At 39.4% G+C, this 19223-nt stretch overlaps 1 protein-coding gene across 1 annotated transcript in view; it reads right to left on the reverse strand.

The window, feature by feature from the left end:
* MARCHF6 (membrane associated ring-CH-type finger 6) overlaps positions 1-19223 on the reverse strand; it is a 60916-nt gene that overhangs the window by 29600 nt on the left and 12093 nt on the right. Inside the window, exons 2-8 of the mRNA XM_080933753.1 lie at positions 13626-13722; positions 12524-12597; positions 9920-10063; positions 7085-7157; positions 4815-4983; positions 2252-2441; positions 268-329 (exon numbers count right to left, since the gene is read on the reverse strand). Coding sequence (XP_080789879.1) covers positions 268-329; positions 2252-2441; positions 4815-4983; positions 7085-7157; positions 9920-10063; positions 12524-12597; positions 13626-13722 — 809 coding nt within the window. The remainder of the gene's footprint in view (positions 1-267; positions 330-2251; positions 2442-4814; positions 4984-7084; positions 7158-9919; positions 10064-12523; positions 12598-13625; positions 13723-19223) is intronic.

Below are 19223 nucleotides of genomic sequence, written 5' to 3' on the forward strand. Positions count from 1 at the left end.
TCTGACTGCGTCTTACACCAAATAGAGCCAGTCATAACTTCATTATACAGATAGTTTATTTTCATCAATTACTGTGTGGAAATCCCGTTTAAATTTAAGTTTTTACTTAATTTTTCTCAAGTCCACAGTTGTCCATCACTTCATTTTCTGTAGAAATTAAATCCTAGCAACAGTCTTTATCAAGTTTAAATATGAAATTTGTGTTCATAGGTAAATATGCCAAACTTCAAAATACATTTTAGGATTAAACATAATGAAAGTTCTTACTCTTTCCCAAGTAAGCTCTTCTGCAGCCCGGTCCCACTCTAAAGCATTCCAGTTCATGTCGTCTGAAAATACAATTGCACATTCGAAATTACTGACTTACACTAAACTAGAACCAGTAAAAGCCAATTTTAATTACACTCTGTTAAGCTGAGCCACATTTAAAATTTTGTAAGACTTAAATTACTAACTAGGTTGAAAGTCCTACATATGAATACATACTTCTAAGTAAGAACCAACACATAAAATAATCATCCTAGACTGTGGCAAGTGCTAGAAAAAAAAGTAATTAGGATTATGGAAAAGACAAATCTAATAGCTGGGGGTCAGAAATGAATCTGGTAGGTATGAGGAAAAGAAGGAAAGCAAGGGATTAAACTTTCTTTGAATTTGTAAGTTAGCAAAAGATAACAGTATAAAACTCAGAGGCTGCCTAGTGGTTAACAATTCCAATGGTGCTGACGGGCTCCCTCTGCTCCTGCTCTACTCATACCACGTGCCTCTCAGCAGCCTGGCACTCCAGCTCTAGGGAACACCCTCTCTGGCCTCCATGGGCACTATACATACACAGACACAAACCCATAGACCACAGGCACACATATACACACTCAGAAATAATATGTACATTTAAATCCATCAGAGCTGAAGCAGGTGATACAAAGTGTGTGATTCTACCACTCAGGAGGCTGAGGCAAATACATTTCAAGTTCTGGGTCAGCCTGGACTATACAGCAAGACCTGTCCCAAGGAAAAAGGGATGAGAGGCAGATGGAGATTAAATAGGAAACACGGAGAGCGCACAGGTTGGGCTGTTTACTCCTACTGAGGTGAGCAAAGTATCTAAGGACTTAAGTCAAGGAAGATGACGACTGTAAACAGGAGACTAATCAGAGCCACTGCAGACAGCAGAGGACCATGGAGCAGCAGCACGTGCTGTTTTCTCCAAGCCTCTCATCCTTCCCTGGCAGCCTTTTGCTCCCTAGTATGGATTTGTTTCTTATCTTTCAAAAGGTCTCAGCTCAGAAGTCACTTATTCTGAGCTTCCTGGGAAACCTTATTTATTTAAAACAAGTATCATCAGCCAGGCAGTGGTGGTGCACACCTTTAATCCCAGCACTTGAGAGGCAGAAGCAGGCAGATTCTGTGAGTTTGAGGCCAGCCTGGTCTACAGAGCAAGCGCCAGGACTGCCAAGGCTACACAGAAAAACCCTGTCTTGAAACAAACAAAAAAGTAAATAGAAATTATTCTCAGAGTAACCCATATACACTAATACAGTGTTATGTCTACTCCTTCCCTAGACCAGAAGCTCACAGGAAGGCAGGCCCAGGCACTTCAGTCTCAAGTGGCTGGCACAATGGACACAGGGACTAGCAGAGTGAGAACTGAGAGCGAAGAGGAAGGCAGTGAGCTCGGACAACTGAACACACATCTTGGGTCTCATCTTACCTCCAGAGTTCCCCTTTATAGAAAATAAAAATGGTTTCTAGAGGTGGCACCTGGCCTGCAGTGTCCACTACAGTTCTTTTTTCATTTGAAAAGTGCAGCAACTCCATGAAAGCAGAAAGGGTGGAGGGGAGTCAGGTAATTCTATACCAAGCTTCTTCCTCAAAATGTGATCCTGGTCACACTTAACCATTTTTCCTCAACCATCTAATTTACAGACAAATAGATGGATGAAAGGATGGACGGATGGACGGACAGACAGAAAATGGATGGACAGAGGAAGGAAGGATGGACTAATGGATGGATGGACAGTAGTAGGTCAGTCCTGTGTAAAGAACTGGGATAACATGTTTCCTCTTTTGCAGTAAGAAAGCAACTTGCGCACATGTATATTCATAAATGATAGCTTGTCAAAACAGATACAGGTCATGAATGGAACTTTAACACATCATAAAACATGAAAACATTACTCTCTCTCTTCAGCACAAGCTAAGAATGGCTGACAGCCCTAAAGAATGCGCAAGGTCACAGAGCAGCCATTACCTTGGGCCCCATTGTTGGCATCAGCAGCATCTTCTACAGCCGCATCATCTTCCTCCTCGTTGTCCTCTTCCTCTTCTTCTGCTTGACCATCCTGGGCATCAGGGTTCTCACCCAGGACTGCATTCTCACCTGCTGGGTTAGCTGGCTGATCAGCAGCAGGGTTTTCTGCACCATTTCCTCCTACAGGAGCCTAAAACAAGAAAATAGCCCAGGAGTTTACTTACTTGACATGCACCACCACTGCCCAGCACAAACTCACTTTTCAACGTACATGTCAGAAAGCACTACAGACCTGAGGAGGTGGTTTCTGTGGGCAAAGCACTTGCCATACAAGTGTGAGGACTGGATTTTGGATTCCCAGGACCCACATAAGCTGGGCACAGTAACGTAGCTGCAATGTTGTGCTCCAACAGGGAAAGAGGAGGTACAGAAAGAAGAATCCCTGGACACTTGTGGACCAGCTAACAGAATCTAAGACTGTCTCCAAGAATGTAGAAGATAAGAACACATACCAAAAGTTGTCCTCTGACCCTCATGCGCACACCATGGCACATGCACAGCCTTATTTATACATGTAAAAAAGAAAGATGGTATGAAACATGGGCTTATAAACTGGCTACCTTAGGAACAAAACCAATTTTTAAAAATTTATGTAGTACGTGCACAGATGTGTACACACCTTAATTTGCTACCACTGAACATTTGAGGAAATTATTTCTAGTATGACCTAGAGATTAGGATTTATCATTTATCAAATGTATTTTCTTTTGGATTTTCCTTTAGGATACCAATCAAGAATGGTGGCCTGGAATGGTAATTCCAGATACTGTAGGGGAAAGGAGCTAGATCTGAGGCAGGAGGACTATGATTTGAAGCTTTGACTAGACTTGACTAGACCTTTGTATCAAAATGGAAAATAAAATAAAGGGACTGCAGCCACAGCTCAGTGGGATGGGAGGTACACTGCAGTGTAAAGCCCTGGACTCAGGCCCCATGGCCAGAAAGTAATACAAATCCAAGTTCTGCCAATGACCAAATGCAACAATATAATTAACTATTAAGTTAAAACACAATTCACTTTGATTTAATGAGAATTCTAAAACAAAACTACATGAAATGCTTCAAACTATGAGGTGTAATAACAACAGTGCCGATCTTAACTAATAGCAGTACCTGCACTGCACGATACTCTTGGGGCACAGGGAGGAGGAGTGCGAGTTTGAGACTCCTTTGGGCTACATACTGAGACCCAGTCTAAAACTTAACAAAAGACCTGGGGTGTGGCTCAGTGGTAGAGTGCTTGCCCAGCATGCACAAGGCCTTGCGTTCCATCCCCAGAACTAGGGTGTACCAGAGCTTGAGATATGGAGTTTGTACATATGTTTTTCAAAGGAAAAGTATACTCTGATTTCATTTCATTAAGTCTGAAATCCTTTTCTGCTACAACCTAAATATTTATTAAAAGTAACAAAAAAAAAAAAAATAGATCACAGGAGCAAAAATTATCATTGAATAGTTTGTAACCAACTGTTTCTCTGGAAAAAGTATATGAAATGTGAACTTTTCACTTCACTGAGTAGTTAATGTGTAACGCTGTTGGCCCTAATTTCCCAGCAGGAGAGATACTAAAAATCACTTGCTATACTATCCTGGTAACAGTCTGACAAGTTCCCTTGTATCTGAGCATGTTAATATCACTGATAAGAAAACTGCACACAATTCTTATGTGTGTGTGTGTGTGTATGTGTGTATTCGTGTGTGTGTGTGTGTGTGTGTGTGTGTGTTGTGTGTGCACATGCCCTAGTACATAGATCCAAACATATTGTATGTGTGGAGGTATCAGAACAACTTTTCTAGGTCCACTCTGACTTCTGGGGAATCCAAACTATGGTTATCTAGCCTAGGTTGCAAACACATCTACTGTGAATGGCCCACATTTTCTAATTTTGAAAAAGTTCTTTCTGGCTGGAGAGATGGCTCAGAGGTTAAGAGCACTCACTCACTGGCTGTTCTTCAGAGGTTCAATTCCCAGCAACCACATGGTGGCTCACAACCATCTGTAATGGGATCTGGTGCCCTCTTCTGGCCTGCAGGTGTCCATGCAGGCAGAATGCTGTATACATAATAAATCTTTAAAAGAAAGGAACCTGTTTTTAAAAAGAAAAGGCTCTTCCTATACAGCAAAAAAGACAAGGTATTTTGCACGAAGAAAAATGCAGGGATAGGTAGAAAAAGAGTCTCTTTACTATGTAGCCCTGGATCTGTCCTGGATTATTCAGCTATATATATAGAAAGTTGTTACTTACCTTCCAGACCCAAGTTAAGCTGCTGACTCGAGCAAAGAAAATGTAAGAGTGTTTTAGTATTCCCTTTAACACTGTTCTCAGTCTAGCAATAACATTAAGAGACAGTCACAAAGGTATTTTTTCAGTTCCACTATCCTCTCCTATTATATGAGCACATTGTAAGGCACATGACTGACGGTCAAGGGTTTGGACTGCAGAGGGTGAAATGGGCTTTCATGTGCTACACATGTAAGATACATGTCTAGTGAGGGGCTTACCTCATTTTGGTGGTGTCCAGCAGCATTAAAGGGTGGAGCAGCATGCTCCAGCCAAATTGGTGCTCCCCCATGGACTATTTGCTCTCGTAACCACACCAGGCTGATGAATGCGCAAAGTGTGCACGTCACCACAAAACAACCCTGCAAGCAATCTGCCAACAAATTTTCCCTATTTTAAAATAATAATAATAATAGTTAGAAACAACTCCAAAGAACACTTGTAAAACAATTAGAAACAATTAGAAAACAATTAGAAAAATATTTTCAGTAAAATGCAGTTGCTTCAATAGGATTACTTGCAATGATGTTAAAATTCTAACTTGTAAGCTAGATAACATGTACAATTATATACTTATATTGAGTAGATATAAAGTACAGCAGATTATACAGCTATTAACTATCCAGCCTATTCTTTCAGCATGGCCAAGAAAACAGGAGTATAAGCCAAAAAAAAAAAAAATCCTCTAAAACCAAGCATTGCATTTATAAAATTTACTGAATTTAGGTGAGCGACTGCTTTATTCTTTGACCAAAACAGAATACATATATAAGCACACTCATCAATGGGAAAGGTGGGAAACTCCTGGTTATTAGTGCCTGGTCTAATAGCAACATAAAGAAAAAAGACTGAAAGACATTTAGCATGCTATGGATCAGATGGAGAAACTTACAAATTCTGGCACAGTAACTCTTCACACAGAAAATCTAGTTTTAATGCTACCTCAAAAATACCAAGTCAACTCCAAAGAGGCAGAGTGTGGTTCCTTTAGGAAACCGTGCAGGGAAACATGAGACTTGTCACACCTGGAAGCTTTTGTTCCTTCTTTCTGAAGAAGTTTGTCCTTCACTGTCAATGTCTGACTTCAGAATAATTCAAGAATAATTCCAAAATATAGATAGACTTTAGAAAATTGATTCCTTTTGTGTCCATTTAAGGGAAGGTCAATCTGAGAGGCCTTGGCCTATCCACTTTAACTGCCACTGTCTCTAAGGCGGTCCTGTCTGCAGTGTCTACAAAATCAAACAAGGACTCCTAATCATCACTTATTAAAGGCTCCTTTACACCATCAAAATCATGATGAGCTGGGGATGAAATGGTCCTTCTCCATCTTCCTTGTCAAATAACTAAGTGCTTCCTGTAGGCTTTAAGTGGAACTAGATGTCAAAGCCCCTTCTCTAATGCCTTCACACTGAATTAGCATCACATTTACCTAGACTTGACTTAAGGATTCCCAAATGCCAGAACCCAGGAAAGGCCTTGTGAGATCCCACTCTCCCAGGTGTTATGGCAAGTCCACCTTAGAGAAGCCCCGATTAGCCTTCTAGAAGGTGAAAGGTCATGTGGAGAACTAATGCACCTCAGACAGGTCCTCCTTAGACAATCAAAATCCAGTAAAAGACATATGTGGCTTAGGCAAGCGTAACAGACGAACAGCTCCACTAAGATCAAGCTCAATTTCTCACCTCCAGAATTATGAACAAATGAAATGGCAGCTATCTGACATCATTATGTCCCAACTTTGTTTTGCACCAAGAAAGAAGATGGTTTGCCTGGAGATGACCTAACTCACTACACACAACATGCTACCAGATGTGGTACATATGCAGAATTTTTAGGAAAACACTGCCCTCTATAAATTATATAACACTCAGTACAGGGCCAAGAGTGTTCATAATTCTGTTTGACCACTCCCACTTAGCATTCTTCCTTGAGTAGTCTAATGAAGGAGGCAACCAGTCAGATGACATGTCAACACAGGACCAGCAAAATGCTAACATCATGACATGAAAAGAAAAGCTACAGTGAACAAGTTTTTAATGTGGCTTAACAATAATCTTACTAATGTTTTAAAATTATGCTCAACATACAAATTCAGAAGCATACAACTCAAAGTGCACAAAATATTTTAGTTTTACATGTCCTTCCAAAAGGCTCCTTAAATTCTTCTGCTTTAAAAGAAACAGAACTTACACATACCAATTTCTAGACTATGGCAACAAAACTGTGGTTAGGAAAAGAGTGAACTGGTGTTCTTAGATGGTGGTGCTCACTGTGATCCCAGCCCTCAGAAGACAGGGCCAGGTAGATCTCTGTGAGTTTAGGCAAGTCTGGTCTACAGAGCAAGTTCCCCAGAATAGCCAGGGATGGTATATGTCAGAGAAACCCTGTCTCAAAATAAAACAACACAAAACAAACAAAAAAGACTAAGTAAATGAGAAAAGACATCCTTTTCCAGGGCCCAAGCTTCCCCCTTGGAGTTGGTACTCACGTTGACAGCATGTCTAGTGGCAGTGTCAGTAGTGAGCTCACGGAGCCAGTAAACAAGCACTTGTAGATTCGGCCTACAAACAAGTCACAGGGCACAGTCACAACTGGCATCATATACTCACAGCTGGCTCGAGGAAGCAGAGGTAAAGTGGAACACGGACATCAATAAAATAGGTGTTTAGTCTTTGTAGGCCTGGGTGGGTCTCGCTGGTTTAATTCTTGTTTATTTGCTTGGAGTGAGGGGTGGGGATGGGGGTTTGCTCATACCCACATACCATGGTTTGAGTGTGGAGTTGAGTTTACACTCCTACTGTGGGTTCCAGGGATGACACTCAGAGGAATGTGTGGCAAGTGCCTACCTGCTGAGGCCTCTCACTAGCCTCAAACTACTACTCCAAGATAATTTAAAACGTGAGCAAATAGTAAGTTCTCCATGATAATGTTGAATGGTCTTTGTAAACCAGGACTGAAACTAGGGCCTCACACACAAGCTCTAGAATGAGCTACATCCTCAGCTCTAGATACCTTACTCTTGTTTTTATTGCACGAGTTTAAATACTGGGGGAAACACTAAATTAATCATCTAGATAAAAGATGAACTACAAAATTTTGTAATTATTCATAAAAACAAAAGATTTCAGATCAAAGAAATGCACATCTCTGAACTAAGAAGCTTCTTCAGCACAGTGCACAATCTTATGACACTTTCAGAGACAGTGAGATGGACAATCCCAGCAACCTCAGTGAGACAAACATTCCAAAGTTGTTCTAATCTCCACACATACCAAGACAAAAGAGCACACACATATAGAAATAATTATTTTTTAAAAAAACTTTGGGGTGGGAAAAAAAACAGCTTCAAAAGGTCTCAAACAAAGACTAACTTACAGTCTTGGAGGGGAAAGGCAAGCATAAAAAGAATTTCACTTGTTGAGGTTTGGTCTGTTGCTATGCATTGTAAATGCTAAATTCTATACCCTAAGGTAGAGGCCTACAAGTGATTTCTCACATTTACCAGCTTTTGTCGTGCAAACTTGCTCCCTAAAACTATCAGTTAAATAAATGGCTATAGCCAATTACTGGTGGGATTAAAGGTAGGCAACTTTCTGAGATGCCAGGTTGAATCTGGCAGAAGGGAGAGAGAAATCACCAAGAGAGCAGAAAGAACATGAGCACATGGCCAGGAGAATCAGTCTGGGGTACACCACTGGCGAGGAAGCCAGGCCAGCAGTTAGAAAAGCAGATTGGGGTGACTCCCCCCAGTAACTGTCAAAGCCAAATAAAGTAACCACAGTCTGAGTCTCATTTATCTGTAAGCTGATGGGGATAAGCTTAGATTACTTGTACCACACTCACTACCACCCTTACCCTCTCATTCAGAAAAGGGAGTATGGTTTTCAGTGAGAACGGCTGAATTCCAGAAAGAATGAGGTATCAAGACTACAGCTTTAGAAATGGACTGAGGAGAATGCTGAGGTTTTCCTTCAGAACACTTCTAGTACATTCTTATTTAAGCACTGTCTTCAGTTTTAAACCAGGCCATTTCAATGAGTTCAATGACTTCTTTTAAAAGTCAAGTCAAAAGGGCAGACTAGGAAAGAATGACAAAAAAATGGAAATTATTTGCATATCTATATAAAAGAAAGCAGGCAATAATTGCTTACAATAAGTAAAACTAACAAACCAAAGGTCAGACAGTAGGGAAATGGGCTGAGCAGCACAAGAGCTCCTTAAAACTCTGGCATGGGAAGAGGGATGGCACCATGTTAAAGAGTCTGTAAGAATATGTATTATATGATGCGACTTAAATGTGAGGTACATGTGTATACACGAAAGGTCGGAACAGAAATCAAGTTTGTTACAGTGAACCCAGGCATCCACCAGGACTGACCTGTTTTATTTGTAGATTTTAGAAAAGTATGTTGCCTTGAGACTATAACTGAATGTTTCTTTCCTTTTCTCTTATGTTTCATGTAGACCAAGCTGACCTCAAACTTGGGATCCTACTGCTTCAGCCTCCACTGACAGAATTAAAGGTTTGTACATTTCAAAGTTTAAAGTGGTAAACTAAACACTTAACATCTAAGGAACTGTCTGTATTTTGTTCTTCCAACTGAAGTCTACTGGGGGAAGGGTTATATTTAAAAAAAAAAAAAAAAACTTGTCATGTTTGGAAGGTGCCACTTAACACCTTCTTCTAGCATTTAACACGATGATTTTACATCTGATTTTCTTCACTTTGTAGGACAATGTGAGAGTGTATATCACTATACACTTATCACCATCAGCACCCTGCCTGACTCTAAAACATTTGAAACATTTAGATTTGTAGTCTCCTTCCTTTATTATGGTTAGTTTCCTAACAGAAATGATCTTACCTCCTAGAACAACTGGTTAGGCAATTACTAAGTCAGCCAGGCCTCGCTCCTGTCTCTCCCTACTGCACCTCTGCATTACAGTGGAGGAGGACTCACTGGCTCCAGCCAGCTCACTAGTCACCCTCCATCAGGACCTGCTCTGCCACTCTGTGTGTGGTCTGTCTCCAAGGCATTCAGGCTAGTTTTACTTAAGGAAACATGAAGCTGTACGTGATATGTATTTAGAGCCCCTACTCACAGAATCATATCTTCATACTCTATCATTCATGTACTATCAATACTGAGTCATATCTGAGAAAAACACCCTTCCTTCCTCCAGAAACAGATTACTGAAGATGTTTTCTTTCCCAATACATGGCATTATAAATAATTAAATATCACTTATAGTAGTAGGCAACAATTAAAATATTAAAGTTATAAAATGTTCAAATAACTCCAGAAGAGGCATGAATACTCACATGCTGTAAGAGGAACAACTCCTAGCCATGCAAAGGCCACAAGTGTGTAATGAAACCAGTATCGTATTGCAGTGCCAATACTTGTAACCAGTCCTGCAAATATGTCTTGGATTGGTAGCCGTGAAGGCATATCTGGAGAATAAACTATAAGAGAAAAAATTACTCAGTATTTCATGAGAATTTTTAAGTGACTTAACTCATAAATATAGCATAGAGATACTGAATTTCAAATCATTACAATAATACTACATTTATGAGTCATTTATTTATCCAAACCACAACTAAACATGGAAATGGACAAAGAAAGTCCACTGAGCAGAGAAACAGCATCAAGAGGAGAAAAACATCTACTTCCTCAGCTCACAGCCTTGAATCTCATAGTATTAGTTTACACATTTGTAACAGGACAGCCATTTGATGACCGAGCTTCTCCAGCTATAAAGGATCCAGTAACAGACACAAGTGCAAAAGGAATTCTGCAGGCATGTTACCAGAGGACTTTCTAAATGCAAGTGCCAGACACAGCATCCCAATGACCTGTGACAGCAATTTCACTGGAATAAACAGATCACTGATGTCACTTAGCTAACCATCCTCTCAATTAGAACATTACTTTAATTTTCAAATCATAAATTCAGACATCTTTGCAAAATGTAATTTAGATATAGTTCAAGAATATTCCCACATTAAAAGAAAAATTGTAAGAATTGTTCTAGTAGGGCTGGAGATATGGCTCAGCCATTAAAGGCTAGGCTCACAACCAAAAATATAAGAATTGTTCCAGTAAAGACTATTTTAATTAAAACACTCTACTTCATATAATATACATTGTCTTTTAAATGCCTCTTTATTTAAAGAGGCCAAAACAAGGAACTGTCATATAAAGTCAATGATCTAAAATTATAAAACAGGGAAGAGAAAACTAAACTAAACGCCCATGCTGGGTGTTATCTCAGACGCAGAGTACTTGTTAGCACAGATAACACACTAGGTTTAATCTTTAGCAACCCAAAAATAATTTATTAAGAAAAATTTTAAGAATGATCCCATAAAACTATTCAGCTACAAACAAGAAAGAAGCAATAACAAAGGGCACGTCTCTACACGTTGTGAATCACTCAGCCAACAGGACACTGGTGTGAAGGACTCCGCGGGAAACACTGCACGAACATCAGGGGAAAAGTAAGCTACCTAGTGAGCTTCCACTGGCCTCAAGGTATTACTGTGTGCTACAAATTCTCACAAATAGCAGCATGCTTATAGCACCAGAGGAAATTAAAGACTGAAAAAGAATACCTGTAACATTTTTGCTGGAAATGAATAAACAAAATGTGGTGACTTTAATCATCCAGGCTTGTCAGATATCAAGTAAAACTAATGATAAGTTACAGTATTTGTATTGAGCAGCAAGAGCCTTAAAAAAAAGTAAAATATAAAAACACAGGTACAATGTACTTGGATCCCAGCATGAAAAACTGTGCTTCACTTTTTAATAATTTGCCAATACAATCCTGATCATTTGATATAATAGTCACAATAAAATCAATAGGCACAAGTATTATAATTAAAATTTTAGACATCTGAAAAGTATTTCTTCTAGCCTTACAAAACACGGACTCTAACGTTTGTTTCCTGGGGCTGGGAAGACAGCAACTAAGATTAAAGTCGGGATCTCCAGCATCCACGCTGGGCAGCATGGAAGCCATGGTCTGCCGTGATCCCAGTGGTCAAAAAGTGGGAAGAGCAGATCTCAGGGCAAAGTGAGGAGTTGTGACTTCAAATGAGATTCCATAATGTATGTTAGAAGGCAATAAAATCAAGGACATCCCAGCAGGGCATGGTGGCATATGTCTTTAATCCTAGCATTCAAGAGGCAGAAGCAGGCGGATTTGAGTTTGAGCCTGACCTTTTTTACAGAGTGAGCTCCAGGACAGCCCAGGCTGTAACACAGGACACCCATATCTATCTCTGGCACATATGTTTAACATACTACCCACTACACACACATGTACATGTGCACCTAGAGAGTCAAACACACATGTACATACATTTTAAAAGTTGGTTTCAGAAAGAAAAAACACCATGCTCTAAGACTTGCTCTTTACTCCTTCAATATCCCAGTTCTCACTCAGAAGATCAGACTGAATATGCTAGATTCTGATGAAATCAAGGAATTATTGTTTTTGCAGAGAAATAATGACGACTCCTAAAAGGAAGGAATTTTTGGTGACACTACTGAAAATAAACAGATAAAATTAAAACTGACAGGATGTCCTTTAAAAAGGACAGACTAAGAAAAGATCACAGAACATAGTAAAAAAGAGTACAGATGAAATGGGACAGCCAAGAGTTTTAAAAACCAAACGCACTCACAAGCACAAACTAGACACATAGGCTTGTCTGCGACTAAGCAAAAACACAAAGAAAACAAAACAGCCTATAAAGCATGAGAGTTCTTAGAATAGTCTTCTACATAGAACAGGTCTGTTCTATTACTATCAAAGTTAATAAAGTTTTAAAAGTACTGCTTTCAACTCTTTAAATACCTTTTGTTGCCAGAAATAACAAAGAGAAAACTGTAGTGAAAATTTCAAACAAACTTACTTGGTGTAAAAGCAAATCTGTGCTTGCATAATTCACAGTATTCTTTCCGACTATGTTTCAACCACTGAACTAAGCTGTAATTACAAATACATTCATAAATACAGTGTTTAAAACAAAACAACATCAAAGTTTCATTAAAAGCTCATGTTATTAAATTTTTTGTATTACCAAACTTTTATAGTTTTCAATATTTCAAATATGGACTATTTTAACTTTTTATATGTCCTAAGAGAATAAAACTTAAAAACAGCTAAATATAAAACCAGTATGTGTTATATTAATAAAAAGATTTAATTAACCTAAATTCTAATCTCTTCCGAGATAAATAAATGTTGAATAATACTAAGTAACGCAGGGGTCAGGATCAGTTTTGATCCTGGCCTCACAGTGCTCGCAGCTAGTGAGCAGGTCTGAATTCCTGTTCTGTCCTGGCAGGCATGTGTCTTACACAAGCCATTCCTTCTGTCTGTGCTCTGCTCTGCTTCTTCGGTTACATAATAAAGCTGCAGACTTTTCTTGCAAAGAGTGAGTTAAGATGTTTAAAGCAGGGGGTTCGTGAGATGCTCAACAGTTAAGAGCACTGGCTACTCTTCCAAAGGTCCTGAGTTCAACTCCCAGCAGCCACATGGTGGCTCACAACTTCTGTAATGGGATCTGATGTCCTCTTCTGTCAGATTCCCTCATCTGTCCCACAGGCATGCATGCAAACAGAGCACTCATATACATAAAATACAGAAGTAAATAAATTTTTAAAAAGCATCAAAGAGTTCTTAATTAATATAAGATATTATGCCACTTGAAACCAGAAAACATACTTATTCCCATGAACAAAACAAGTTCTCAAAAAAGAAAAAAAACCAAAAAAAAAAAAAAAAACAAGTTCTCCATGCTAGAAATAAACAGACTATCATTAGCATATACACAATATACCAAAATAATGTACCAGGTATTAAACTATGAATAATTTTTTTTAAACTTTAAACTTTTTACAACAAAAGTTTTAAAAACAGCGATACAGGGCAAGTTCACTGAAATGATCATTCTTATTACACAGATGACAAAAATTGAACTTAAGAACTATACAGTTTTCCAAATGACTTACCATTCTTGATGAATAAACTTAATACTGCCAGTACATACACAAGGATGATAGAGAGGCTTCTCGGGTGTTCCTTCTGACCGACACACTCTACATATATCTGATAACAAAGGAGAAAAAAATGGGATTACCTTTGGGTATGACTTTTATACAGAAAGATCAACAAAATAAGACTATTTTGTACTAAAGGTAAAAATCGATGGCATTAACCAATAAGATGGAGAGGTACAAACTGTGGTAAAGCACATGGTTACAGGTGCATCTGAATTTAATGCATCCCTTCAAAAAGGATTAAAACAAGTTGTTCCTTAGAAAGGTCTGTAAATGAAACTGAAAATTAAAAACGTGTTTACATTAGCTACATTTGCATTTTCCTATAACAAATAATCAAATAAGTAATATCATGTTACCTAGCCACAAATAATGGTGTCCCAACAGTATAACTTTTTTTAAAAGTTTAAATTCAGTTCTAAGCAACACAAAAACATCTGAGGGAAGAAAAAATGAGAACAAAATATAATGACATACATAAAAATGCCAGAATGGAGCTCACTACTTTGTATGCCAACCTAAAAATTATTTTTAAACTAAGATTATCTCTAAAAATGTTCAGAAATCTAGAGAGATGCCTCAGTAGTTAAGGGCATTGGCTGCTATTCTAAAAGACTTGGATTTGATTCCTAGCACCCACTTGATGGCTTAGAAATGCCTGTGGACCCCCAAGGTGGGGTACACAAAGGCAAAATACCCATATAGATAAAAAAGAAATATAATTGTAAAAATAATTTAAAATCCTGTCTGAGGACTTAAGATGGAAACAGCAGAGAAATCCACAGTAAATTCCCCCACCAAACTGATGTGTATGTGCACACACTTAGGATTTGGGGATGGCACCTCAGGACCTTGCAGACTCCTACCAGAGAATTAAGAACCAGAAGCTTCCTTAAGCAGAAGCTACAGCAGCCCAGGGCTGAGGAGTCAGCAACTATGGAGCGCACTCCCTGCTAGGCACACACATGCCCTGCGCTCTCTCTCCTGTGGCCAGCAGGCTGCATGGAGATCTTTGTGTTGTCTTGCTCATTTCTCCTAAAAGTTCCTCTGCAGTGCCACGTTCTGAAATTTGACTATTTCTCAGCTGACCCTCACAGCCAAGTGACAATACCAGGGCAACTGTAAATGTGCAAAAGGGACAAAGACACAATGTTTATGACTTGTTCTCTTACAGGAAATTCCTCACTGGTGGAGAATAATGGCAACCCTGATGATTCAGGCTTCACTGATAAACTGAGAGCCCACAGTACATGTATCCTCTGAATTAGAACCACACAAGCTGAGAACTGAGCTGCACCATCCCAGACACTTGGTATCATTACAGACTTTGGTTGTTCAGCCTTGAGTGACAGAATGCCACTTATCTAAGCTGAGGAACACCAACTATTCAGGAAAATCTAACTGGTTATTACACCAAGCAATCAGATAAGTCTCTTTACCTATACAGAAAAGTCATATTCCCCTGCCCACAAAAGGACTATCTCAGAGTCCAGTCTCTGTGGTAGAGTTCAGTGAGGTTCCACTCACTGCCCCTTTCCCTGCTTGGAGTTAGTGATCTGCATGCCCCTGCCCTCCTCTACTAGTAGTTTAGCACACCCCCTCTGTGAAATGAATGAAGATTCCCTATCACCTGGATTCCAGGTTAGTCACTGCCACAGTAGGCAGTGCAACCAACACATAAAGGTGACAAAGGCAATGGTGCTTGCAGCTGGCCTATGTTATCTACAAGTACCAGAGCCACTAGCACCATGGATACAGGTGAGTATCCTGGGTAAGTTACCAGTTATCCAGGCAGGCGACCAACAAAGCAGACAGAATAATGTTAATACAGATGGATCAGCCCCAGATATGGGATCCTGTATCAACTGCCCTCCATCAGAACGTGATGCAAAGAAAGACAGTCAGACTCACACAAATGGGGTTGTCAAATTATCCACCCTCCAGGGAGGAACATAATAACTGGTCAACCAAGTAAGAATTGAGAAAGAGCAAAAAATAGAACTTACTAGTAGTAGTCAGCAAGAAACAAGGGCAAAGGCGAATGAGAAAACATGGACATGGTTGGTTCAAAGCAACGAAAGCAGTGCTGGGACCGAGGCTAGGGGTGTTCATCTGTACAGAAGGAGCCTCTGAACAAGAAGGACTGAAGTAGGGAAATCTCCTTAAGGGACCCGATATACCTGGAGAGGACACTGATATTTTTCAGAAGGCCTCCATTTACCTCAGAGACAAACCAACAAATACAGTATCATGCAGACAACCAACTTAAACTCAATCTCCAAAGCTCTGTTTAATACTAATGTGTAGCAGACACCTGGATCCTTTGTAGTCCAGATGAACCTTGAACTCAGTGTTCTCCTATGACAGTCTCCAAATGATCCAATGTATCACCACCCCCAGCCTACAGCAGCATCTGTAGAGAGCACATGACACAATATATTGGATGCTGCCACAGATTTAAAAAAAAAAAGAGCTGTTGTTCTATTAACTAGACATTAAAAACAATTGTAATATAAGCCAGGCTTGGTGGCAAACTCCTTTACTCCCAGTATTTGGGAAGCAGAGGTTGGTGGATCTTAAAGGCAACTACCTGATCTACAAAGTTCCAAAACAGTCAGGAGAATGCTGCCTCAAAAACCAAAAAACCAAACAAAAAACCAAAAACACAACAAAATAAAACAAACAAACAAAAAAACCCACTCCTATAACCAAATTGGGGGATTTAGAAGATACAATTTCTTTGTTTAGGGTTTGCTGCTGTTTTGGTTTTTTTAAGTCAGAGTTTCTCTTTGTAGCCTGGCTGTTCTGGAACTCGCTCTGTATCAGAGGATGGCCTCCTCTCAGAGACTTGCCTGCCTCTGCCTTGAAGGTGCTGGGATTGATTAAAAGCATGCACCACCAACACCCAACTTGAAAGATAGTTGTATGAAAAATAGTGTGTATGTATAAAGCCACAATGAATGAATATGCTATTTAAATTAAATGAGCAGTGAAGTTAAAATGGTTCCATTTATTTTCCAATATAACAAATAAAATTCTTACAGGTCTTTTAAGAATATAAACATATGTTAAAACCTCAAAAGTTTGAAAGCCAAGGACCAGGAAGAAAGCTGAGCAGGTAAAAAAGCATGCCTCATTTAAGTCTTACAACTGTAATGTGACCTCCAGAACTCATATAAAAAGCTCTATGCAGTCGCCTGCATCTGCAATCCCAGCACCTGGATAGCAAGATGGGTGACACAGACAAAAGCCTGAAAGCTCAGACTACCTAGGCTGGAGCAACAACACAGCAGCCCCCAGGTCAACAATCAACTCCTGAAGTTATCCTCTGACTGCCATACATGCACTGATGCATCTGTGCATATGTGAGCGCCTGCTTTCTTTCTAAAGTTTAAGAACCACTGTTCATTAGTAATTGTTCTGATACATTTTTTGGCTCTTTGGAGGTGGTGGGGTGTGTGTGTGTGTGTGTGTGTGTGTGTGTGAGTGAGAGAGAGAGAGAGAGAGAGAAAGAGAGAGAGAGAGAGGTAATGACCCTTTCTAAATATATCTGTAAAATTATTAGGGCCTCCTACACTCAGACTAAATCTATAAGAAAAAAAGGAAGGTAACTGTAGACTCTTCATTTCATTTCAAACCATGGAAATCATCTTTGCAAGTACAAAACAAAATTATATCAAAATGGGAAAATTATATCAACTTCTAAATATAAATACAAACAAATCAATCAATAAACCCAAGCATATACCATGACTAGCTACAAAAAAGAAAGACTTTAAGGTAGTGATATGGAGCTGGTGAGATGGCTCAGCAAGTCAAAGTACTTGCTATATACACCTGACAGATGGCTCGAGTTCTACTCCCAGTACCATGTGTAAAGATAAAAGAACAGAACAGATGCCTCAAAGTTGTCCTTTGACCTCCACATACAGTGTGTGACACACCCATGTCCACAGATACACACACAATAATAAACAGAAATATATAATTTTTAAAACTAAGAAGAAAAGGAAAAGTCAGCAAGGGATGGAGAGATAGCTTCAGAGGCTAATAGCATCTACTACTCTTGCAAGGCTTGGTTCCCAGTACTCACAGCAGACACCTCACAGTACTCGCAGCAGATACCTCACAGTACTCACTACAGACATCTCAGAGTACTCGCAGCATACTAACATCAGACACCTCACAGTACTTGAAGCAGACACCTCACAGTACTCACAGCATACTAACATCAGACACCTCACAGTACTTGAAGCAGACACCTCACAGTACTCGCAGCATACTAACATCAGACACCTCACAGTACTCGCAGCATACTAACATCAGACACCTCAGAGTACTCACTACAGACATCTCAAAGTTCTAGAACATGTCTGTGCACTGGGACACAGAAGTGCACATTTATACAAGCAGATACACAAACATACACTGTACACAAAAATAAAGCTTTATTATTATTATTAATGTACATATTTAATGTATGTAAGTACACTGTTGTTGTTGTCTTCAGACAGATCAGGAAAGGGTATCGGATACCATTACAGATGGTTATGAGCTACCATGTAGTTGCTGGGAATTGAACTCAGGACTTCTGGAAGAACCGTCAGTGCTCTTAACTGCTAAGTCATCTCTCCAGCCCAAAATAAATCTTAATAAAAAAAATTAAGACTAGCAATATACTCATACATCCCTCAGACTATACTCTAAGACAGAGGATATATAAAGAAATCCTAAGCATAATTATTAACTGTTAATAAAAAAGAATAGAAATAATACTGTGGTTATTTAAAAACTTATAGGACAGAGGCTACAAAAGGGCTCTAGTATGTGGTTAAACTTAGTGCATACACAAACATAAGAAAACTCACATCGGTTATTTTCTCATCTCACTGGCCTTTTAGCATGATTAACACTACACTGACAATAGGGGGAAAGAATGAACTTAAATACTATTTGTCTGAACATTCCCAAAAGTCAACAACTAAATCAACTTTTACCACTGTACCCAAGACAAATTGCACATGAAAAAAATGTGATCCTACCTCTCCCTCTGCCAAAGAAAGTCTAAGACATCAACAACCTAAGTTGGCAAGAACAGACCCACCAAGGTGATTTAAAAAAAAGGGGAGGGGGGCTAATGTGAATACAGCTTCAACAAAGAAGCCACTTTTCTCAGGGGTAGGTGTCAGGAAAGCCTAAGGAGCAGTCACAAAGCACCACTGTTGACATCAAAGGTGGGAAGACTCTCACTACCAGCTGCCAGTAATGGGGCAGTGCCTCCTCTACCTGCAAATCATAGAAAACAAAACCCCAACATTTTAATAAGAACCATATGCTTAATACAAGCAAAAAATATCCATGATACAATGGAAAAACCACTCAGACCAAGCATAAGGAGAACCCCAGCCAACAGATGTTGCAGCTATCATAAAAAACGATCCTGTGAACAATGACAAATCTGAGAGATAAGAAACATCAAGTTTTCACTGAGACTCGGAAGATAAAGAACCCATTGTAACAAAACCCAAAACATTTACTGGGGGATAGAAA

This window comes from Micromys minutus (assembly GCF_963924665.1).
Source record: "Micromys minutus genome assembly, chromosome: 20".
Taxonomy (NCBI): domain Eukaryota; kingdom Metazoa; phylum Chordata; class Mammalia; order Rodentia; family Muridae; genus Micromys; species Micromys minutus.